The sequence below is a fragment of the Abramis brama genome, assembly GCF_963993115.1.
Source record: "Abramis brama genome assembly, chromosome: 13".
NCBI classification, from domain to species: Eukaryota; Metazoa; Chordata; class Actinopteri; order Cypriniformes; family Leuciscidae; genus Abramis; species Abramis brama.
This window is the reverse complement of record NC_139975.1, coordinates 10,083,396-10,106,666: the sequence shown is the minus strand read 5'-3', so window position 1 is coordinate 10,106,666 and position 23,271 is coordinate 10,083,396. Positions and strand designations below refer to the sequence as shown.

The 23,271-nt window shown below is 35.9% G+C and overlaps 3 protein-coding genes across 4 annotated transcripts; all 3 read right to left on the bottom strand.

Moving 5' to 3' along the window:
• Positions 1–320: 320 nt before the first annotated feature.
• On the bottom strand, positions 321–6,270 carry septin8b (septin 8b). 2 transcript variants are annotated; one of them, XM_084132285.1, is made up of 10 exons: positions 5,987–6,270; positions 4,289–4,403; positions 4,010–4,205; positions 3,733–3,919; positions 3,456–3,617; positions 3,264–3,360; positions 2,110–2,278; positions 1,795–1,927; positions 1,327–1,505; positions 321–894 (listed from the first exon to the last, which is right to left on the bottom strand). In XM_084132285.1, exons 1-10 carry the CDS (start codon positions 6,014–6,016, stop codon positions 891–893), a joined length of 1,272 nt encoding a protein of 423 aa, XP_083988411.1. In that variant the 5' UTR covers positions 6,017–6,270; the 3' UTR covers positions 321–890. The 2 variants fall into 2 exon arrangements, with proteins under 2 accessions (XP_083988411.1, XP_083988410.1); XM_084132284.1 differs by lacking the exon at positions 321–894 and adding an exon at positions 1,003–1,173 and having other exon boundaries at positions 5,987–6,194.
• A 645-nt stretch (positions 6,271–6,915) lies between these two features.
• sfxn1 (sideroflexin 1) lies at positions 6,916–17,204 on the bottom strand. The gene is made up of 11 exons (XM_084132232.1): positions 17,110–17,204; positions 13,847–14,016; positions 13,557–13,727; positions 13,314–13,412; positions 13,133–13,208; positions 12,738–12,823; positions 11,806–11,933; positions 10,822–10,871; positions 9,869–9,918; positions 9,721–9,768; positions 6,916–9,587 (listed from the first exon to the last, which is right to left on the bottom strand). Exons 2-11 carry the CDS (start codon positions 14,008–14,010, stop codon positions 9,491–9,493), a joined length of 969 nt encoding a protein of 322 aa, XP_083988358.1. The 5' UTR covers positions 14,011–14,016; positions 17,110–17,204; the 3' UTR covers positions 6,916–9,490.
• A 1,307-nt stretch (positions 17,205–18,511) lies between these two features.
• Positions 18,512–23,021, bottom strand: ppp2caa (protein phosphatase 2 catalytic subunit alpha a). The gene is made up of 7 exons (XM_084133799.1): positions 22,587–23,021; positions 21,147–21,356; positions 20,863–21,036; positions 20,629–20,718; positions 20,350–20,511; positions 19,449–19,567; positions 18,512–19,326 (listed from the first exon to the last, which is right to left on the bottom strand). Exons 1-7 carry the CDS (start codon positions 22,686–22,688, stop codon positions 19,254–19,256), a joined length of 930 nt encoding a protein of 309 aa, XP_083989925.1. The 5' UTR covers positions 22,689–23,021; the 3' UTR covers positions 18,512–19,253.
• Positions 23,022–23,271: the final 250 nt, after the last annotated feature.

The following is a 23,271-nucleotide window of genomic DNA, read 5'->3' as shown; positions in this document are numbered from 1 at the left end:
TGGTCGTGCATAAAATAAAACTTTCTTTATATTTATTATTGAGTGGTTCTTGTATATGGATTCCCAAACCTGAATAAACTAAAAATAAATAAGTGTAATAATAGGAAAATAAATAAAGGAATATATAACTTGATAAAATGAATACAATTAACTTTTTTTTATTAACCTAAGTTTAGTCCTGAATTTGTATTTATTTTACAATCATTTTTATTTTTTAACTTTATATTTATATTTTATTTGTGCATTCTTATATCTTTATTTTTATTTAGATAAAATAAAATATATTTTTTCTATATTCATCTCCATTCTTATAGAGAGTATTTTCTTATAGAAAAAAACAAAGTATTTTTTATTTCAAAATTCAAAAATATACAGTTGCATTTGTGTAACATCAGTAGAGATATTTAACATTTAAAAATACCATCATTGTGCTGGTTAATAATCAAACAATTAATCTTACAGTACAGTACTCTAAATGATATGTTAACAGTCCAGTTCTGTATGAATATAAGACAATGACAAAGTTAACTGGTTTTAATCAAACCATTTCAAAGTTCACCTTCATTTTCACCTTGCTGAGGTTCCAAACCTGTATGCCTTTTTTTCTTCTTCTGTGGCTCACAAAAAATATATATATTTTGAAGAATGTTGGTAATTTGGTTAAGTTATGGTTACCATTGACTTCCATTGTTTGAACAAAGATATCTCATGTTCCACAAAAGAGGGTAGGTTTGGAATGATATGGGGGTGAATAAATGATGACAAAATTTACATTTTAGGTGAACTATCCCTTTAATAAAAATGTAAATCCAGAAGAATCAGGTACACATCAGTGGATCATCACATAGTTACTGAGCAGTGATGATGCTGATGCTTTCTTGGGTCGCCAATCAACTGAAAAGAAAATATTTATAGACATTAATAAAATCAGCTAGATGTTTAACCAGCCAAAAAACACATATTTCAAGAAATCAAGCACTCATTTTATTCAGAGTGAGTGCAAAAAGTGGCAAACACACTTAATCATGGGGCGTAAATGCAAGCTGATCCGGCAGCTGGCAGTACCAGGCAACTAGTGTCATCATCTGTCTCTCCATCCTTAAACATGCCAAAACCCCATCTGCCAGTGTGCTCCAATATTACAGCATTGAAGCTCTCCTATCCCAGAATCCTCTGCCATGGCATCAGAGCCCAGAAGAGCCCAGCCAACACAGACAAACAAAAAGACCTCAGACGCTTGTGAATGCAGACACAGATCAGGCTCATTCACAGACGGTGACTACCAGAGATGGGAACAGATAGTCTCAGTGGGAGGAGAAGGCTTACGTTTTCTTCTCTTTGTCTTTTTTCATGGCGGAGGAGCCTTGAAGAGACTGTAGGGTTTCTGCAGCCACTTTCCTCCTGTTGAAGGTGTTCATCTCCTCTTCTAAATCTCTACGCTTCTCCTCCAGGTTCCTCTTCTCCTCCTGATGTGTGCGTTTCAGCATCTCAAATCTTTCATGCAGCTGGGAATACAGAACAAGAGTTCATTTAATGAGATACTTTGATTTTATTCTTGCAATAAATTCAATTATTTATTATGAGCGTATCATTTAAATAATTCTGTTAATGTTTAATCGATTAACACCCCTAGTTCAGTGCTGAGATGCTCGCAATTTTATTTTATTTATATTTTTTTGTTTTAGTTTTGTATCTTTACATGACCATTTATATTAAACTAACACTAGTACACATTTAATACTGTCTTGACATTTTTTCTGAACATGGTTTCCAGTTAAAACCAGTGGTTTATACCTCTCTCTCCTTCTCTTTTAGCTCTGCTTCTGTCTCCTTCACTTTGTTGACAAACATCTGTCTCATCTGCTCCTCCTTGAGTTGTAGCTCGCCGATAAATTCTCTCCTCTTGGCCACGTATGTCTCCTGCAGACTGAATGTGAGGAAAGATAGTGAGAAGATATTGCACTTGATGCAATGAATGTGTATGTAATGTTTCCATGATCATATGATGCATCTTAAATCAATTTACAGTTTTTTTACAGCAAGACTAAGACTGACTAGTACAAGTTAGCAATTCGTTGTAGAAGTGTCTTGGATGAGATCTTGCAGTACCTGAAGGGTTCGCTGTCAGGGTCCGTGTCTTTAAAGCCCATCTCCTCCAGTTTGCAGCGGCGGTACAGCTCATAGTGTCTGGCGTGGGTCTGTTCCCTCAGGTCCAACATGTTGACACGGATTAGCATCTCTCTCAGCTTTACAAAGTCACAGTGACTCTCGTTCTCCACTGAGAACAAAGCCCAGACATCATCATTTCATTAAAGTCACCATGAAATCAAAATTGACAATCCTTATTTTATTTTTTATTCTTTTGCCTTAAAATCCCCTCCCTCTTGCAGTGACATCTCTTCTCTGATGATGGCTACATTCGAAATGGCCTACTATAGCCTATAGCAAGCGAAAAACAGTAGGCCTATGTCTATGTGATAAGAATAGTACGACAGAATTTACAGTACTCTAAAATGCATATTACAAAACGTACCCGGATGACCTTCTTCCGGTGAGATTCTGAAGTGTGCATAAGATGGACACTTTACTATCCCATGAGGCCATGAGAGAATATTTATGAATGACAGTGAAGCGACATAACTGACACTTGTAGGACAATGACAACATGGCGAATGTAGTACGTCCAGATTACATTTATACAACACTCTCTCATACTACACAGAACATACTTTTTTACCTTTGCCGGTCGCAAAGTAATTACTTATTCAAATGAAGTACCTACTAAAGAGAGTGTGTGATTTTGGATGCAGTCGATGTGTTTTTCGGTGTAAGGGGCGGGACAACCTGTCACTCACATGAGATCGACCAATAGCAAACCACAACCATCCAATGGTCCAATCATTTCCTGATAGACAAAATCAAGTCCCGCCTTATTTTTTCTTGTACAAGAAGCCGTTTCACTGATATAGACATCACAACTACCATTTCATGCCGACTTTAATAATCTGGTGTAGTATTTAAAGCACCCTTGATGAATAAAAGTATTAATATCTTTTTTTTTTTATCTACATAATTCCCCATGGCTGCACAAGAAGCATAATATACAAAGTAAAGTAATTGCATCCTTTGCTATTCATTTGCACTAAAACATTTCCTGTTTTTAACAGTAAATAAAAAAGAGAGAAAAATGCCCAATTTGTCCATTTTTTCTAACCTAAAGTAAGACAATGATAATCCCTTTATCTGCTAGCAGCAGTACCTACCCTGTACCACTCCCCATGGATACTGTCTGGCTCGCACCATTTTGTTCCCAATTTGAACCTCTTCATTGCTTCCAATCACAGCAAAAGGCAGATGCGCCTGCAACACAAGTCACTGGCTCAACATTAAAGCTGCCTCTATAGGAACATAGTCTGTATCTGTTGTATATGTATATTTTCTCAAGTTCCTGTTACATTCATAGAAGAGTTTATTTCAGTCACAGCTTCATCATCTGTTGGGAACTGGTAGATCTGAACACCATTGCTGACCAGTTCACTCATGATCTTGATCTTAAATTTTTGAAGCTCACTCTTGGAAATAGTGTCTGCCTTTGCAATGATGGGAATAATGTTGACCTGGTTGGGAAGGAAAAATATGGATATACATGAATAATATGATTCTCTGTATAATTTATACAATAAATGCACAATTTATAGCCTATAAATGACAAACACTTTCTGAATACGATACCTTGCTGTCCAGTTTCTTCATGGTGACTAAGTCCAGAGATTTCAGTGAATGTCCAGTGGGAGCAATAAAGTAGAGGCAGATATGGATGCGTGAATCATGATAGTTATAAAGGGAACGTTTAATTTTAAGCTCTTCTTCAAGGAAGTTTTCAAACTGGGCATCAATGTAGTCCACAATCGGTTTATAACTGCAGAGAAACAATAAAAGGTGTAAGATTTTGATTTGACAATTCATTATCAATGCCATTCATATACCTTTCAGTGCATATAAGCATTACCTTTCTTCTTTATTAACCTGGTCGCCAAATCCCACAGTGTCTACAATGGTCAGCTGCAAATCCACGTTGCTTTCCTGTAGGTTGTACGTTCTGGGGCGTAAATGCACGCCGTTCTGGAAGTGGCTGGCCTCTTCATTTTCGAACGATGTGTTAAAAAGTGTGTTCATTAAAGTGGATTTGCCTATCCCAGTTTCACCTGTAGAAACGAAGCAATCTCTTGCATCAATCCTAATATTTAAATGCCAGCTCTGCGGGGTTTTAAAAGCACTTCTTCCTCACCTACGCAGAGAATGTTGAAGCTGAATCCTTGGCTCACTGATTTGCTGACCAGCTGATCAGGAAGACTGTCAAAACCGACATGACCGTTGAGAGAGAGAGTCCTCATCTCCTCACACTGAGAAATTACAACATCAAGAAAGTTTGACATGACATACCAGGAAAACATTGATTGTGTCATGATGAATAATTGCCACAAGGGTCTTTGTAAAAATGACATTATAGTGAATGTAACATCTAACAAAACGTTTATTGTTGTCTTCAATAATATTAAAGGTTTTAATAATCAATTAAACTGTAAATTAATACTATAGTGTATAGAAGTTTATTACAAGTAATACAAGTAAGATACAAGTAAATGTAATAATACATTTGCATATAGTTGGGGTAAGAAAGATTAGTAGGCTACTTTTATTAAGCAATGAATTAAATTGATCAATAGTGACCGTAAAGACATTTGTTACAAACGATTTCTGTCAAATAAATGCTGTTCTTTTGAATTTTCTACTCATCAAATAATCCTGAAAAAATGTGTCACAGACTCCACAAAAATATTAAGCAGCACAAGTGTTTGCTACAGCAGCAAATCAGCATATTAGAATTATTTCTGAAGGATCATGTGACACTGAAGACTGGAGTAATGATGCTGAAAATTCAGCTTTGCCATCACAGGAATAAAGTTCATTTTAAAATGTTTTAAAATAAAAACAGTTATTTTAAATTGAATAATATCTCACAATATTATCAGTGCTCCACCACAACCAAAAACTCTTGTTCTCCCTAATATGTCTATTAATATATGGAGATAGTGATCAAAGCGGAGAAGCAGACCCATGTCATTTTGTAACTGAGCATATTGGTATGCATGGACCAGGGTTTGAGTCTCGATCACAGAGAAAAGCAGCATGCTGAGGTATTCAGAGATCCTCACTCTGTACAAACACAAGGAAGTGTTTCACACAGCCTTCATCTGTTCCACTGCCCCAGTATTCTTAACACACACACTGGGGCACAAAGGGCTCTTTATGCAGCCTGTGTTTCTCAGCATACTGAAGGTTTCCACTGCCATTGCCCTGAGAAACGTCCTTTAAGTGCAGGGTTAAAAGCATATTATTTATGTTAAAAGCATAACGGAACAGTAGTGGGATGATACTCTTGCACAAATGTAAAAACATCACAAACTTCATAAGGGAGAGACTGAGGGACATTGGGATACATGCTGACTGAAGCGGCAAACAGAAGCAGCAATGCTGATCTGCTTACAAGAACTAATCAGCTTTAAATGACTTTGACAATGGATTTAGACCCTAATGTTAAACTATAAATTCAAACTACAAGCACATGAATGCTTTTTAGAAGTAGCCTATAACAGACATGCATAACATGCATTGTGAAGAATCACAACAGTGATTTAGAGTAGAACCAAATAGGAGGATGAAGTCTAACTAAAAAAAAAAAAAAAAAAAAAAACGAAAAAGCTCACGCTTTTCTCCATTGCAACCAACATCTTAACACATTTTGCATATAACAACATCTTGCACATATTAGCACATAAACATAGGGAAATTATGAAATGTGAAAAAAGTTAAACATTCTTGACCAACTAATCCAGTCGTCATACATTGCAACTTTATAAAAAATAAACATGCATGTTAAACTGTGAATAATATGTGCCGTAAATGAAAGATGTAAATAACTTACAGAATAGATGTTTACATCTGTGGCAGCCATGCAGATAGGACACTGACAGACTGTCAGTGACAGTATATGCTCTCATTTATTGCTCTCTCTCTCTCTCTCTCTCTCTCTCTCTCTCTCTCTCTCTCATTCCAACATGGGCACTTGATGGAAACACCCCTCGGCTGAATTAAAATGCTGTCCGTGTTTCCCCACGTTCACTCCCTAGTGCACTTACAAACGCACTTGTTTCAGAAAAGACTTGTTTATTTTTCTCTCAAGTGTCCAATCAAGTCTCAGTGCTGGGCAAGATACTCCGCACATATAGCTAGCTAACCTACCAGGAGGCAACTAAAATGAAAAACCCAGAGGTTTACAAATGACTTGAATAATAAAAAAGTTTTTTTTTATCACAACAATTATCATCTGTATAGTTTAGTGTAATGTTGTAAACCGCCTGAAGTGGACGCAATTTGACGTTCCAACACGTCCAGTAGGTGTCGCCCTTTATCCGTTTGATTTTCACCTTACCTACAATGTCAATCAGCCACCAGAAAGGGATATTTGATATTTGGACACTCAGGAAACGTTTAAAAAAAGGATCAAATTTCAAAGATAACAAAATATCAGATCAAGTGACACCTGCAAAAAATATATATTTTAGAGCTTTTCTTAGAACGGACTTAACTTTTCTGAGAATTGTATGCGAATAGCTACTTTTAATAATTTTTTTAAATAGGTTATATATTATTTTTTATAACTTACTTATTTGATGTTTCTAATTGAAATGACATCGATACATTTTGAATCGCACCACAGCCAACTGACGGTAAGTGAACTAACATCTGTTCATTAATATTGAGGGAAAAACTGCAAGAAAAGACACAGGTCTAAAATCTAGTGTGATACATTAAAAAGTTAACTAAATAAGGACAAGCTGCAAAAACGATCCATTGCTTTATAATACTCTTTATTTAGGTAATCCACACAGTACAGTGTAATCTACACAGTACAATTTCCCCATTCACTGTAAAATAAGAAACATTTTTTTAAATATTCATCTTGAAAATCTTACACCCGTCTCATTCACTGTAAACAAATTATTGTACGAATCAGAGCAACTTGTTCATTTAAAGAGTAGACTACTGAGTCACACCTGCCACCCCAGATTATTCCGTTTTGTTCCAAGTATGCAGACGCCTTGAATTATTGATTATGGGATCAGGAAATAAACAGTGGTATGCTGTGTTTAATGCACAAGGGAACATATTCATTTGCATTTCACTTAGTATATAATTAATAAAGTCAACAACCTCATAAAGTTAAAAAAGAAGGTGAGCTGTAACTTCCTGTCTAAAGATCCTCATGGCTGTTGTGATTCTCCGAACAAACCAGCAGTCCTTGAGCAGTTTTATGTCAAATCAGCTATGAATTCAATTCATTAATACAAGATCCATAAGTATCACGTTTCTCAAATGCAATAGGAACAATCAAAGATCTGAGCACTTATCTTGCCCAGGACCGTTGCTGAGGGGGGCAGCCTGTTAATGTTCGTGTTGCTAATGACCCTGATCTTACCACAAAATAATATCCAACATATGATAAAAACCTAAAATTGTTCTCTATCCATTGTCTTCCACAGAGACATTGTCTTTCAATCATGATGAATAATACTGAAAACCTTCAGGGAATCTTGAAGAACAAGGACTGTTTTTCACAATTAGAACAAAAACAAAGAGTGGTTACCAATATAACCACCAGCATATTCACTGAAATGTATGTGCTCTTAGTTTGATTTCATTACTGCCAACACTACATTCATGAACTGAACAAATGTGGCACATCAACAGTCTCACAACAACATTAATCAAAGCGCTCAACACACAGCTATCCATAGGCTGTTACACTCTCTTAGTACGTTACGTATTAAACATTAAACATATTTAAATACCTCAACACATGAAGACTTAGTCAATTTAATGGAAAGTTCACAAAGATTAACATCATTAATTCTAAAAATATATAACATAGCCAAAAGTACATGGACACCCGTACACAATACACAATTTTTAAACTCCTAATTTCAAAATATTAAACATTAACTGATCCGTTTGCTAATATACCACATTTCACTCTTCTAGGAAGGCTTTCTACGAGTGTGTTAGATCCAGCGATGGGACAGGGCTCACAGTCGGTGTTACAATTCATCCTAAAGAACGGTGATTTGTGCAGACCAATCAACATAGTTCAAAAAAAGGTGGTAAGTCATATTTTTATGGATCTTGGGCATAAAGATTAAAACACAGTTCTCTACAATGTCACTGTACGCAGTGGCATTAAGATTTGGCCTCAGAAATGACTGAAATGCCAAACCTGTTCATTCGAAGGAGCTGTCCACAAACTTTTGGCCATGTAGTGTAGATGGAAAATAGGAACAGGATTTATGGAAAGGCAATGTTGTACTTCATAAATGGAAAATTTACACTACACTTTTATAAAATCGTTATACAGATTGTGTCCTTGCTCAAAATTGGTGGGAAAGGATACAGAAAATGAGACTAGTACATTAGCATTCTAGAAAGTTTCATGTAGATTGTTTTGTGTGAGGACTTTAACATGTGTAACAAAATATGGCACATGAGAATTTTTGGAGGGTGAACCAAAGTAAATGGCCATTCATTAAACAGAAAACAAGTGAGGTTTGACAAGATTGTGTAGAAAAACAATGCATTTCCTTGAACTGCTAGAGGAATAGACTTTGGAACAGTCAATGAGAACACGTTGAACTTTAACCTCACAATATTTTCACTTACAAAAAGTTTGTTCATGCATCGTCGACAGGCAGAATAAATGATATGAACATACGCACTATTCTTGTATAACACCCTAAGAGTGAAACTCAAATACTGAGGATAGTAAAATAGATAAAACTCTTCTTAAAACTCATGCTGTTGTTTATCGGTTTATTAAACCTGGATCTAAGGAAATTTGCAGCAGAGGTTTGTATTTGGCAACGTTTTAAACGGATTGCACTATTGTCATAAAGACGTCCCTTGACTTTTCTTGCAACTGAAATGAAATTTGGCAGTACTGTATAAACAGCAACCATCATGAAGAGATAAACACAAAATACTGACAACAATGCAATACAGACTAATAAAAAAACAAGGTCAACATCTGCCATCTTTGATCCTTACTGAAAATGACATTGAGTGGCACATGGAATAATAATCTTCAATAATCTGGCAGCAAACTGAATTATTTCAGAAATTAAAAAAAAATACTAAATGTATATACAGTAGCGAGCACCGTCATATACATGTCAGACAAAAGACCGGCACAAATTGGCAACGACAATAAGGATTTAGCTTAAAAACAATTAAAACAGTCAAAAATGTAAAAACATCCTACAAAATGACTGAGTTGGTATGTCCTGGAGAGGAACGGGTGAACTTTGGCACACAAAAAGATGTTTTAGATGGTACGTGAAACCATTACAGTAGAGAGGAGATTCACCAACGTTTGTCTTTACAGTCCTTTGTTGAAGTAGACCGTCTCTATTCCAGGATGACTGGCTCGAATCTTCTCCTGCAGCTCTGGTTCCAGGCGGCTCACTGCCATAGAGCTGTGTGAACAAATTGGATATATGAAGTGCAATAGAATGATTTACAAAGCAAAATGAATCATTCTGAAGTTATTCAAAAGATTCCAAAATCATACATGCATTTAGTTCCAAACTGTTTTGAGAACGTTCTCACCTCTTTTGTGGGAATAACGCACAACACAATGGGGTTGCAAACACAAGGCTAAGAAGAAAGAAAGTACAAAAAAGTGGGTCACAAATTCTTGAATGTCTTTCAGAAGATAACAGTTTATTAGACCATCAATCTATCTTTGGCAACTCACCAAAACCCAACCAAGCCAACTTGAATGGGTGCACTCATCCACGGAAACCTCTGAGAAAATAAAGAGAGGCAGAAAATAATCAACCTGGCAAAAAAGCCCATGATTCTATGGGACCATTGTAAGGGCTAAAGCATTCAAGCAGACTGGACACTGTAGACGGGTATGTGTTAAAGGAACACTCCACCGTTTTTGAAATAGGGCTTATTCACCTTCTTTCCTACATTTAGATAAGTGGGCAAATGCATTTTTGTCTCAGTGCATGCATTGTTTTAGTTTGACAGGGTCGGCGCTAGCTTAGCTTAGCATAATGAATGGAATCCTTTGTTGCCAGCTAGCATGTCCTGAGTAAAAGTGATATAAAAAAATAAAAAAAACACTTAATTACTTCTTGTGGCCTGCGTATTCACAACGAGTACAAATAGCGATGCAGATTAACACTAGGCGATTTCCTAGGCAGATATTGACTTATATATTAAGGACTATATTAGGGGGAAGCACAGGCGAAGCACTGCTACTTGGGCGTGATATCTCTGCGCCCAAGTAGCAGTGCTTCGCCTGTGCTTCCCCCTAATATAGTCCCAAGTCAATATCTGCATAGGAAATCGCCTAGTGTTAATCTGCATCGCTATTTTTACTCGTTGTGAATACGCAGGCCACAAGAAGTAATTAGGTGTTTTTTTTTTTTTTTTATATATATCACTTTTACTCAGGACATGCTAGCTGGCAACAAAGGATTCCATTCATTATGCTAAGCTAAGCTAATGCCGACCCTGTCAAACTAAAACAATGCATGCACTGAGACAAAAATGCATTTGCCCACTTATCTAAATGTAGGAAAGAAGGTGAATAAGCCCTATTTCAAAAAACGGTGGAGTGTTCCTTTAAGGCTGAACAATTTAATTAAGATTTTCAGTAATGTAAACAAAACATTTATAATGCAATTTTGAAATTACCTTGAGGAAGGCCTTCTTTTCCAAAGAGTTCATTAAAAATGGAGGGATTGCTACAGGACGAAAACAATTAGTTATATTACTTGCTTGCAATTACAGTGTCCCATAACCAGATATGCAACATTGCGTCTGCATAAGACAGTGAGGGTTGAAAGTTTGAGAAAACTCATGAAAAACCTGATATTTTTAATATCACATATTTTATTATATATAAAATCCTTAGACTTAATTTCTGGGTTTAAAGGTGCAGTAAGCAATTTCTGAGAAACATATTTGATATTTGAAATTAACCCAAACAAACACACACCCTCCTTTATTGCTCCGCCCACAAAATGCACAAACATGAGTGGAGTGAAGCAAAATAATGCTTCGCGGAAAATAAAACAAAGATGACGAATGAACGAGTGGACAAAAATACAAAAAAAAATTACATACAGTAAACAATAGTATATACAAACAAGAGTTGGTTGTTCGTCGCCAGCAGCACAGCAGCTCCAGACAAACAATGACATTGAAAACTAGCTAATATTTACTACAACAGCATATCTTTGTTCTGTGAAACGAAGCAAAACCAATGTTACTCACATATGGAGTAGATACAAAGTAACCTCAGAATCTTTTTTCAAGTCATCCCGCTCTCTAATGTCTCTCCAGCGCTAGCAAACTTTTTCAATATTAACGCAGGACAGGTCCTAAAGCTCTCATCACAACCCTTCTTTTTCCAGTAATATTCCTCTAACCTTTTCTCTTATGTACTGTCTCTCAGCCATCTCTCTTTCTACAGTCTTTTTTCAAATCTCCCTCTTGCTCACTCTCTCTTCTCTCCTATCATGAGTGTATACTGTATACTGCTGATTGGCTACAAGTGTGTTTTAGTCCTTTAATAATCTACTTTCAATCCAGAAATTACTAACTGCACCTTCAATAAGCATAGGTGAAAAGTCAGCTTAATGAAAGACAATCTCAAGACTTTTAGAGTAAACAAACCCATTCCCGGAGAGGCCATGAGGATTCTGGAAACCACCACTTGTGTAATGGCCTGTTGAGCTGCATTTGAAGATTCTCCTAACCGATTGTCATTCTCATCTGTTACTGGAATGCCATGTTTGAGTTCCCTGAGACACAAAAGGAAAGATGCGCTCCATATGACATACTCATTTCATGTCTATTATAAGTGAACAGCAACACACAATATTACGTTACTGTTACCGTTTTGAACCACTGCTGACGGTTTGGGGTCAGTAGATTTGATCTTTTTAAGGAAATAATTGTAGTAAGCCAGGATGCATTAAATTGATCAATCATGACAGTAGACATTTATGTTACAAAAGAGTTCTATTTCTGTTCTTTTGAAATTCTAAAGAATCCTGAAAAAAAATAACACCACAGTTTCCACAAACATATAAAGAACCACAACTGTTTTCAACATTGATAGTAATAAATGTTTCTCGAGCATCAAATCAGCATATTTGAAGGATTTCTGAAGGATCATGTGACACTGAAGACTGAGTAATAATGCTGAAAATTTAATTTTGCCATCACAGGAATAAATTACATTTTAAAATGTATTAAAATAGAAAACAGGTATATTAAATTGTAATAACATTTCACAATATTACTGTATTTTTAATCAAATAAATGGAGTCGTTGTGAGCATAAGAGGCTCTTTCAAAAACATTTTTTAAAATGTTACCGACCCCAAACTTTTGAATGTCCGTGAATATATATATATATATATATATATATATATATATGTGTGTGTGTGTGTGTGTGTGTGTGTGTGTGTGTGTGTGTGTGTGTGTGTATGCATTGAGAATCTTTTTGTGATCACAAAATTCCATGACTACCGAACAACCAATTCAGAGTAAAATAAGGTCAAACATCTTTATGCAAACGATTTGTTCTAGATAATAATTTACCGTTGTCTCATGAGTGGAATATTGATACAGTTAGCAGCAGCTACAGCAGCGAATGGCACAAAGCGTCCTATGAGTGGGGACACATGCTGAAAGACAGAAAATGAAACATAATTACTAATTACTGAACACATAGTGAGCACTGAGCATAATATTGAATACTTTGATGTGAAAGAGTTAAAACTTGTTAGTAAGCGATAACCAGTGATCGAAGTGGGGGGGAGTGGGGGGTTAAATCGCGTTCTGGGGGCAGGGCGGTCAGAGTACCGGCAACATGTGAGAAGTGCTGGTACACAAGAAAAAGTGAGGGTACGCTACAGGTTAAAATATGGAAGTGCCGGTACTGTGTACCGGTCCGTACCGGCCCACTTCGAGCACTGGCCATGACAGACCATTACCTTTGCTAATGCATTTAGTCCTAAAGCAGTAGCCACGGCCCCTGTGGTGGCTGATACATATGCTGTGCCAAGCTGGCTGCAAGGACATATATTAGGAATTTAGGGATATTGCAAATTAGTTGAAATAAGAATTGCATAAAGTGAAACAAATATTCATATGCATGATCTAAAGTCCTCTCACTTTACTGTGATGGGGGCGTCTCCACTCCTGTTGGTGTAGTTGACTATTGCATTGAAAGACTGATTGATCCACTGCCAAAACAGAACTGCTGGAGTCGTTCTAAAAGCAAGAAAGAGAGAGTATAAATATTCAGTTTTATATGTGGTGAAATGGTTTATTATCCAGAAAAAATCCACCAAGTCTTATAGCTACACTGTAGCCACTATAATAATGGATTACACAGCAAAACCCAGCATGATTTACCTGTAGAACGTCATCATGCATCCAGTGATGGTCATGTTCATAGGAACCTGAGCAGACATGCGACCAATCAGGAGCATTTTCTCGCCTGTGTCTGGATGGAATGCCGAGTCAAAAACATACTTCGCCCTCCATAGCTCATCTTCTGTGAGACCCGGTGATACCACCCCTTTTCTTCAGGGATAAGAGAATGGAAGATGATGGCGTACTTGGTATCTGGCAAACTCAGCATATGTAACAATGAATCCTATACAAAAGCACATGCTGTAAATAAATGCAGAGTAGAGACTTACTTGTAATCCTGAATAATCTGACGTGCATTTTCTAATTGTTCATTCGACAGGAGGATGTTTCTAGGGTCTGTGACAGTGAAGAAATGCTTTGCGCGACCCACAAATGTTCCCTGATCCCAGCGTGGCTCTTTAATGTTTATGGAGGTGGAGAGCACGGCTGCCATGGTACACTGTGAACATATTACACTGTTAAAACCTTGGAAACACTTCACTTATTCTTTTAACACACAACAATGTACATGTCTTTGAAAACAAGTTATTTTTAAAACATTATGGTGGTAACATGACTGGTATAGCAAGAAGCCGAAGAAAGATTCTTAAAAACTACTTCTGTTCCACAGAAGAATTACAACGTGCAGGTTTGGAATAATGGCGAGTACACTAACGTTCAAAAGGTTGGGAAGATTTTTTTATGTTTTTGAAAGAAGTTTCTCAAAGGCTGCATTTATTTGTATAAACATACAGTAAGAATGTTAATATTGTGAAATTGTATTACCATTTAAAAGTAAAACAACTATTTTCTATTTTAATATATTTTAAAAACTAATTTATTAATTGTTATTTATTTCTGTGATGGCAAAGCTGAATTTTCAGCATCATTACTCCAGTCTTCAGTGTCACATGATCCTTCAGAAATCATTTTGGTTTGGTGCTCAAGAAACATTTCTTGTTATCAATGTTGAAAACAGTTGTGCTGCTTAATATTTATGTGGACACTGTGATACTTTATTCTAGTATTCTTTGATAAATGGAAAGTTCAAAAGAACTGCATTCATTTGAAATGGTAATCTTTTATAACATTATAAATGTTTTTACCTTTTAAGCAATTTTAAGCATCCTTGCTGAATAAAAGTATTGATTTCTCCCAAAATAATAATAATAATAATTACTTGCCCCAGACTTTTGATAGATAATGTACATTTCTTGGTGAGCAGTAAGTTTTTATGTCTTATATGGAGAAAAGACTTTACTAAAATAACATAGAGAGAATTAAAAGCCTTTTTTGTTTTTCCAGCAAGAAAAAAACCCAAAACTGAATAATGCTTGCACATGACATTCCTCCCCCGATTAGGCCACCGCTGAATCAGCATGTAGTTTCTAAAGACACAGCTGACCAGCCAAGCAAAGAAAGGTTCGAACATCAGTCACTCTGAAAATGACATTTGGTTCTGCTAGTACCCATGTAAAGCAGCACCTATGTGTATATATGGCCTGTGTTTCTATAAACAATTGTGAAAAGTATAAGATTAGAAATTTAGTCACAGGGGAGGGAGTTTATGAATTTAAAAGGGTATAGTGCACTCAAAAAAATCTTTCACAATTTACACTTTCTCATTTATTTTAAACATGTATGACTTTCTTCTGTGGACAACAAATAAAATATCAGTCAGAATGGCAGAACTGACAGTCTTAGTCATCCTTCACTTTTATTTCATCATTTTCCATGCAATGAAAGTGAAGATTACTGTACTGAGGCGGTCATTCAACCTAACTGCAAGACTTTTTGCTTTATACTGAAGAAAGAAAGCTATGTGGGTTTTAAATTATACGAGGGTAGTATTTGGGGTGGATTTTTACCGTCCTTGCGATTGTTAACTTTCCAATGACGAATACAAAACCAATTTCAGTAAGTGTTTCAAGGTTGAATGTAAGATAAAACTGGAGGGGAAGACAGGATTTAACCATTTATTCACATGTGCATATTCCAAGAATAGGCATTCACTAAGGCAAAATTAAATAAACCACACGCTGTAAATGTGCAGCGTGGTGAAATTTTATTTAGAAAATACGGTGTTTTGAAGACACCAAAGACAGCTAAAGGGAGAACAATAAATCACGCGTTTCACTTAAACACGGCTACAAAAGTGGGTCTGTGTCTCTTTAAATCAAATCATGGTTCAAGTCAAGTGTTTTGCACGAGATCACTTGAGTCTGCTCGAGCCTGATGCTTTGGTTTGCGCTGCTTCCCTTTTAAAACGCGGTGAAAGAAAGTCTGACTCATTTTCGCTAATCGGTTCTTTTGAACAGTTCGTTTCAAAGAACCGGTTCAAGAACATTACAGGGATTCAGCGATACGCCATCACGTGGTCACTAACATCCCAATGTGGCAACATGCTCAGAAACGTTTGTAGGCAACTAGGGATACAAAGTTTTTTTTAATTACTTTTTTTAAATAATGATGTGGTTTAAAACTTCAAGCAATTTAGAAAACCAACTCAATTTCATATGCGTACTACTGATAAAAACAATTGTTAACATTTTATTAACGTTTTATTTGTAATATTTCTGCTTTTGCCAATGAAGTAAGTTACTTTCTGCTCCGCATGTCTACGCGAATGCTCATTCTGTCGTTTTATGTCTCATTACAAATTAAAAGAGACGATTCTCGTTGATTCTGACTGAATCGTAAATGAATCGTTCAGTCAATTTTGTGAACAAATCGTTCTGACTGCTTGTGCAACCGATTCATTAAGTAAAGATCCGACTCAAAAGAACAATTCATTCACGAATCGGACATCGCTGCAAAGCAAGAATTCATATCGTGCTTTCTAAACATGAAAACATTAGTGCACACTATGGATTGGAGAGATAAGATACTGACCGATACACGGGCCTCTTGATCCGAAATGAACTTTGAACAGAGACGCAGCGTTTATGACACTTTCCCTAAACAGCCCATTTCTTGCCCAATAATGCCCAGTATTTCTTGCCCAGTATGCTTTCATGACTGTATTATTACTATGTATTATTTAAATAATCTAGTAATAATATGCATTCACACATCTTAATGCTTTATTTGATGTGTTAAAACATTGATGCTCTTTAAAGAGCAAAACAATATGGGATAAACTGAATGATTTAGATGGTGTCTTGTTTTGAAATCAATTGTTAGAATATCATCATTGTAGCCCATTGGCAAAGAATGGCTTCAAAACCAGTCGGTACCGGTTGGGTGGCTTCCATTGGGGCTTTCAATATGTCCTAAATATGAATTATAATATGTTTAAATATTATGATAAAAAATATGATAGATTGCTCCATATGATAAATATCTTAATACGTTTTAGCTTTATCTTTAAAACCATCTGTACAACTCCAGCTGTGCACCTCTTTATCAACCTCTGGATGCCACATCACAAATCCACTTACTGGCAGCATAAGGTTTTACATTCTAATGCATCCAGTAAAAAAAAAAGAAGAAAAAAAGAAATGTATCTTGAAAATGACATCCGTGAAAAAAAACGAAAGGTCCTGTTACTTACAGTGCAACAGTGCAAAGCCCGCCGTCAGACAAAATCACAGCACTCCGCAGCAGATATCTGTCTCGCGCACCGAGGCTAATTTGGTATTTACGAATGAACGTGAAGTACGCTGCAGCAAAAGCCCAACCAACCAGCGGCGCTGCTGATATTTCAAAATAAAAGTTTCTAATATCTTGGGAAATATTTGTAACATGAGAATATTAGATTTATGTCGCGATCCAAGACATTGGTTAAAAAAAAACCAATAAAAAAACCAATGAGGCAACGGAATTTTAGTTGCTTACGTTTACGGAGTTAAATACAATACATTAGTCAGTCAGTCAACGAAAGGACTTTTACTATGAAATCTAATGAAATAAAATATTTTGATCATGAAATTGAATATCTTCAAACACGCCAGATCAGGTCTAATATAAGCCTTGGGCAAGTCAGTTTTTATGACATAAATTTTTAACTGTTGGTTGTCTGTCTAAAACGTAAATCATTCATCATTTTTTATGAATGTTGTATTCTCCAAGACTCCAAATAACGGGCTATTTGCACTTAGTGTAAATCTGTGTAAATAGACACTCATACCGAATAAGTAAATGCACTAACTTTCGTATGTCATTTCTTAATTCAATTTACAAGTACATTTCAATATAATACAGAAGGATGGCTATTAATGAACACTTTAACCTAGCATCAATGTATGGATCGATTCTCTGCAGAAAGAGACGAATTTAATTCCTTTCAAACAAATATTTTCGAAATGCCATTAACTTATTGGAGCCATGTAAAACTTTTTAGCTAAGTAAAACCCGTCTTATGACAATAATTAATAAGAGTCAGATCTAAGAAAATAGCTCCATCTAGCGGATATATTGAACACCAACCAAGTAATTCCTGTCATGTATTGCTTTGTCATGTCGGCATGTCTGGAATGTTATGTATTAAACTCACACATTTTTAACATTTAAATCTTTTTTTTTTTTAAATCGAAATTAAGTGAACATAGGTGTGAATTTTAAATAAAAAAATATTTTTAGATATTTTTCGTTTGAAAGTTAAAATATTCTTCCTTTAAAATATTCCATCCTGTTAGATAAAATTATTGAAAATCATTTTCAATAAAAAAAACATTAGGTTCCATCTTATTCATTTTTAATGTTACCTGAGCTTGGCCAGAGCATTTTTAAAAAATCTGTTGTATTATATTATAACCTTCCTTAAATACTTGCTTGAATTCCAATACAAAAAAAATAATATATATATTATAATTACAGTGCTCAACTGTACTGCATAACAGGAATGACCTAACAATTCAAATCAATCAGCATCACTGATAACATTTTGTACTATCCTACAACAGAGGACGAACATAACTTTACAGCTGTTTTCTAAAAAAGAAACAGACTTTACATAGATAAATAGCATGAATTTTTATTGCTTTTCAAATCCCTATTTAATTGTGCTCTGATTTAATTACAAAGTATTGGGAAATAATGCAGTAACATACAAAAGCAGAAACAAACAAAACCACTGCTCTGTAAACTAAGTACAAGAACAAATACTGCATTGAAAAAGTGCTTAAAGGACATTGAAAAGAGACTAAACCTAAAGTGTTTCATACCAACCTGCAACAAACATTGCAGTAGGCAATCAGTTAAAACAGCAATCGGACATTTGCCAGATGACAGCTCACTGTGAACCCGAGGCCATGCAGCATGAAAATGCAGCTATAATACACAGCACTATTTTAAGCTCATCACAACGTGTACATTATCCAGTCATAAGCATTTAGTGTGTAAATTCAAATATCGTTATTCCAAAACACAGCGCTTCAGAAGAATGCACAAAAACCCATTAGTCTGAAGAAACCCTTACATCCTGATCAAAAACACAACTGTTTTTTTTAGTACAGAAGATTGAAAAGTACATGATGGAGATGAGAGAGTACTGTTACATTTTGTGTGTTTGTTGAGATTACCGCATTTATCTTGTTGCAGTAACTAGATATGGCACGTTTTGGTCCAAGGACAGGGGTTTGTGTTAGAAAATTTTAACAGATGAGCATGTCTTCTATGAATAATCATTGTCCACTGGTAGTATGATAGTCCACTGATAGTGCTGCAATACTGTAATTTAAAAAAAGCCTTCCCATTTTACAGAAAATAATCTGGAGTGCGACGAGTAACATGAGGCTCTCCTCTACGTGGTGCCGGGTCAAACTGTAAACTAAAGGAAATCATTCTGTTAATATAAATGTTTATAATTGTAAAATCATAGAAATGTAACACAGGGACAGGAAATGGGAATTATCAATAAAAAAAAGTATGCTCTGTTTGTCATATACTTACAAGGAGTACTTCAGCGTGTCATCAAGTTCCATGATCGCAGCCTGGTTACCACATCGGTAGCAATAATTGGGTGCGCTGAAGATCGTTACCACATTACGTTCATGACACCAGTTATAACCCTGTGAAAATGTTTTTAAAAAATATATTAGCCAGTAGCTTATCAACAATTAGTAGGTCTATTATTATCCATGAGCTACAAATTCAAAAAATTGAATAACTTTGTACCAGGGTTATTATAGTTAACTAAAACCAAAACCATAAAAAAATTTTTTTTTAAATGACGTTACTTGAAATAAAATGAGCGTTAACTGAAATTAAATAATATTGTATACTGTATATAATATTATTATAGCCAAGGCAAGATTTCTTACTTTCATTTAGTTTAACTTAATGAATTAAAATAACTAAAATTAAAACTGAAATAAAAATAAATAAAAACATTATGGACAAAATGTCAAAAACATACAACAAAATTACTAACATTTTAACTAAAATTTTAATTAAACTGGAAAATCTGAAAATAAAAACTATAATAGTATCTCTATATAGTTCATGTAGTATCTCTATATAATATAATAATGCTGCTTTGTGGAGTTTTAAACATATATATATTTTCAAACTCGCTCTCTCTCTCTCTCTCTATATATATATATATAGAGCAGTCGGACTCCTTGCGCATACAAAAATCTCACTAGATTATTGCAATTAATGGCAAAATTAATGTTTGGAAATGTAAACTGACATTTCCCACTTACACACTACAGCAAAAGTATAAATAACTGGCTTAAAACCCCTTGCCTAAGACTTTTGCACAGTACTGTACACACACAAACACACATATTAGATTTTTTTTTTTTTCTCTAATATATTCATAAACATTGGTAATCAACCTCTCTTTTACCTCCATCACTAACTGGTGAGCTCTTGAGACCAGAGTCAAGCAGTTGGCATGGTTAAATGTTTCTGAGATGTCCTGGCCAAACGTGTACCCAGCCCCCCTGGGGGAAATCCCCCAACCTCCACGGTCATCCGGATCGGACCACAGCAAATCACACATGGGACCCTGCCAACAAGATTTCATAAGCTTCTGTGAGTAGTATTCACAGCTGGGACTCTTAATAATGTTGAATATTAAAGTAACACTATACATCTTTCTGATATTCACAGGTGGAATTTATACCTCATGGGGAACTTCTTGAATCCGGTCCAATGCGCGAATGTGATCCAGTGTGTCAATTGAAGGTGACAATCCTCCATGGAGACAGAAAATCTGTGCAGACAGAGCAAACAGAGTTGGGTTTAAGCTTTATGCGCACTCAAATTACTGTGCAAACAGCTTTTTGTTTTGATCTAAATGTCATAAGACCGTTACAATGGATGAAATACCGTTACTGTTAATCACTAACCAATTTACCTGTGTGTCTACAAGGGCTGTAAGAGGAAGGTAGTCAAAGAGGTCTGTGAAATATTTCCAAACATTTGCATTTCCATATTTTCTCAGGCACTCGTCATAAAAGCCATAAACTTGTGTGATTTGTCTGCTTTCATGGTTTCCGCGGAGGATGGTAATTCTCTCTCGATATCGAACCTGCAGGATTTACAGTTACAAAAACAAGCCATTAACACAATGCAAATTCACATTTTCTTGTATTAGTAACTTCAGATCAGTGTTAAAGCTGTGTCTATTCACTCACATACCTTTAAAGACACCAGCAGTGAGACCGTCTCGACTGAATAGTAACCTCTATCCACGTAGTCTCCCATAAATAGGTAATTAGTATCTGGTGATTTACCCCCAATCTTAAACAGTTCCATAAGATCGTGAAATTGGCCATGTACATCTCCGCATACTGTGACCGGGCAACGCACTTCCTGGACGTTTGACTCTTTGGATAAAATTTCTTTAGCCTGCAATAGATAAAACAAGCAGCTTAGACAACAAGAAATGGTCTCAACTATTAACCTAAAGTGCATTTAAAACTAACAAACTGTGGGAGGCAATGTAGTGATTAATAATAATGGCATGTGTTCTTGGAAACAAATTAAGAGGGACTAAATACACTAAACAATGTTTGTCTAATAGCCTTCAAATGTGCGGTTACACTTTATTTTAAGGTGTCTGTGTTACAGAGTAATTATATATTTAAATACTTAGTATTCATAATTAACTACATGTACTTACTAAAGGGTAAGGGTTAGAGTTAGGATTGGGGTTTGGTTTAGGATTAGTTGCTTGTAATTATGCATATATTATAGTTAATAGTACAGTCACTATATGTAACGTGTAACAAGGACACTGTAAAATAAAGAGTTACCAAATGTGCTTTAAGTGGTATCTAAATTGATTTGTAATAATAATAACTGTTATTGTTATTAATTTATTTTAAAATATGAAAATATAGATTTTATTTCCACAATACAAACTGAGGCAGATCTCTGTGCTCCACAGAAAAAAGAAAATCATGCAGGCTTGTAACATTGTGTGGGTGAGTACTTGACGACAGAATTTCATTTTTAGGTCAACTATTTAAGGAAACAAGTGTGCATTTTTATTTTTATTTTACATTGTGGGGGATACAACTTACAGCAGAACATAAAAAAGAATAAGGACATATGATTAATGCATGTGGACTAATTCTAGATGCGCACTTGAAATAATGGGCAATTATAATATTGCTAAGCAACAAGAAAAGCTTTGTTTTTAACACATTAAAACAACATAAATTAAATACGACACAAAATTAGTTTTTTTTTTTTTTTTTCCGTTGTTGTTTCCCCCTCTGAGGTTGGTGTATCTGAACCTTTACCGTCCCATGTTGGCTTAGAAAGCAAAGAGAACCCCCAAACTCTGCCTGACAACGAATAACAAAAGTGGGCATAACCTGAGGAGCTCTGGTTGCTAACTGCGCTCCACAGCCGACAACCAATAGTCACATTCATGGCGCACAGACGGCCAATAATAGAATAATTCGGCACCGCCATCTTCGGATTGCGGCCAGTGGGAAGGGCGCACTGCAACTGTCTCTGAGCCGATAACAAATTTACAGTCTGCTGCTGCACCCACTATGCCTGTCATAACACGTGTTTTAACCTTAACATTCAATGCAACACTGACACAGGTGACGATGACCGACTCACCTTCTCGCATAACATTTTCACTTGGTTTTCCGATAGTTGTTTGCACTCGTTCAGTTGCTCGATCCATTGGTCCAGTTCTTTCGTGAATACCTTCTCGTCCATTCTCGACACTTCCTTAAATCATGCAAGTAATGTTAAAAATAAGGTGAAACGAGTCAAAATGCTTTATATGGGGTTTGGCGTCATGCGTCAAAGTAATCAATCCCAGTTTAAAACGAAGCTGTCGACTCCTTGATTACTTGCAATGGCCTGAAACTTTTACTCCCTCAAGAATAAAACGATGATTGCAGCTCTTTGTAAGCAGTAAACGATTAAAACTACAGCCTGAAAGCTCCTTTGATTTCGGTCGGACTCTGGTTATGATGCGCAGCAGCGGCGAAGAATCCGCTCATGTAGCTTGACGTCACCTAATCCGCATTCAAAATAACGAATCCTACTATCGCGAAGGCTTGATGCTTAATATTAAGCAGTCACGCCTGGTCCATTGGTAGATTACGATGCCGCACCTTTATGACCTAATTCATATTTATAAATTAGGCGTTCGCTATCAATGAACGTCAGCCTGACCTTATTAATATTGACCAGGGCAGTTTTCGCCATAGTAGCATTTGTCGCAGATCTATTGCTTTGTCTCTTGTGCGTTTAGTGCCGCCAACTGATGTACAAGGGGAATTACAGTAATTTG

What these genes read in the sequence shown, in the direction of transcription:
- septin8b (XM_084132284.1), bottom strand. Translation starts at nt 6,016, where the DNA reads ATGGCTGCCACAGATGTAAACATCTATTCT. An exon ending in TAAAAGAGAAGGAGAGAGAG is followed by an intron (nt 1,506 to 1,794) that starts GTATAAACCACT and finishes CTGTATTCCCAG; the next exon opens with CTGCATGAAAGATTTGAGAT. An exon ending in AAAGACAAAGAGAAGAAAAC is followed by an intron (nt 1,174 to 1,326) that starts GTAAGCCTTCTC and finishes ATGCCATGGCAG; the next exon opens with AGGATTCTGGGATAGGAGAG.
- sfxn1 (XM_084132232.1), bottom strand. Translation starts at nt 14,010, where the DNA reads ATGGCAGCCGTGCTCTCCACCTCCATAAACATTAAAGAGCCACGCTGG. An exon ending in GACTAAATGCATTAGCAAAG is followed by an intron (nt 12,824 to 13,132) that starts GTAATGGTCTGT and finishes TCTGTCTTTCAG; the next exon opens with CATGTGTCCCCACTCATAGG. An exon ending in GTTGGCTTGGTTGGGTTTTG is followed by an intron (nt 9,769 to 9,868) that starts GTGAGTTGCCAA and finishes CTTTCTTCTTAG; the next exon opens with CCTTGTGTTTGCAACCCCAT.
- ppp2caa (XM_084133799.1), bottom strand. Translation starts at nt 22,688, where the DNA reads ATGGACGAGAAGGTATTCACGAAAGAACTGGACCAATGGATCGAGCAA. An exon ending in CAGCCCTTGTAGACACACAG is followed by an intron (nt 20,719 to 20,862) that starts GTAAATTGGTTA and finishes CTGTCTGCACAG; the next exon opens with ATTTTCTGTCTCCATGGAGG. An exon ending in GACACGCTGAAGTACTCCTT is followed by an intron (nt 19,327 to 19,448) that starts GTAAGTATATGA and finishes GATTTCCTTTAG; the next exon opens with TTTACAGTTTGACCCGGCAC.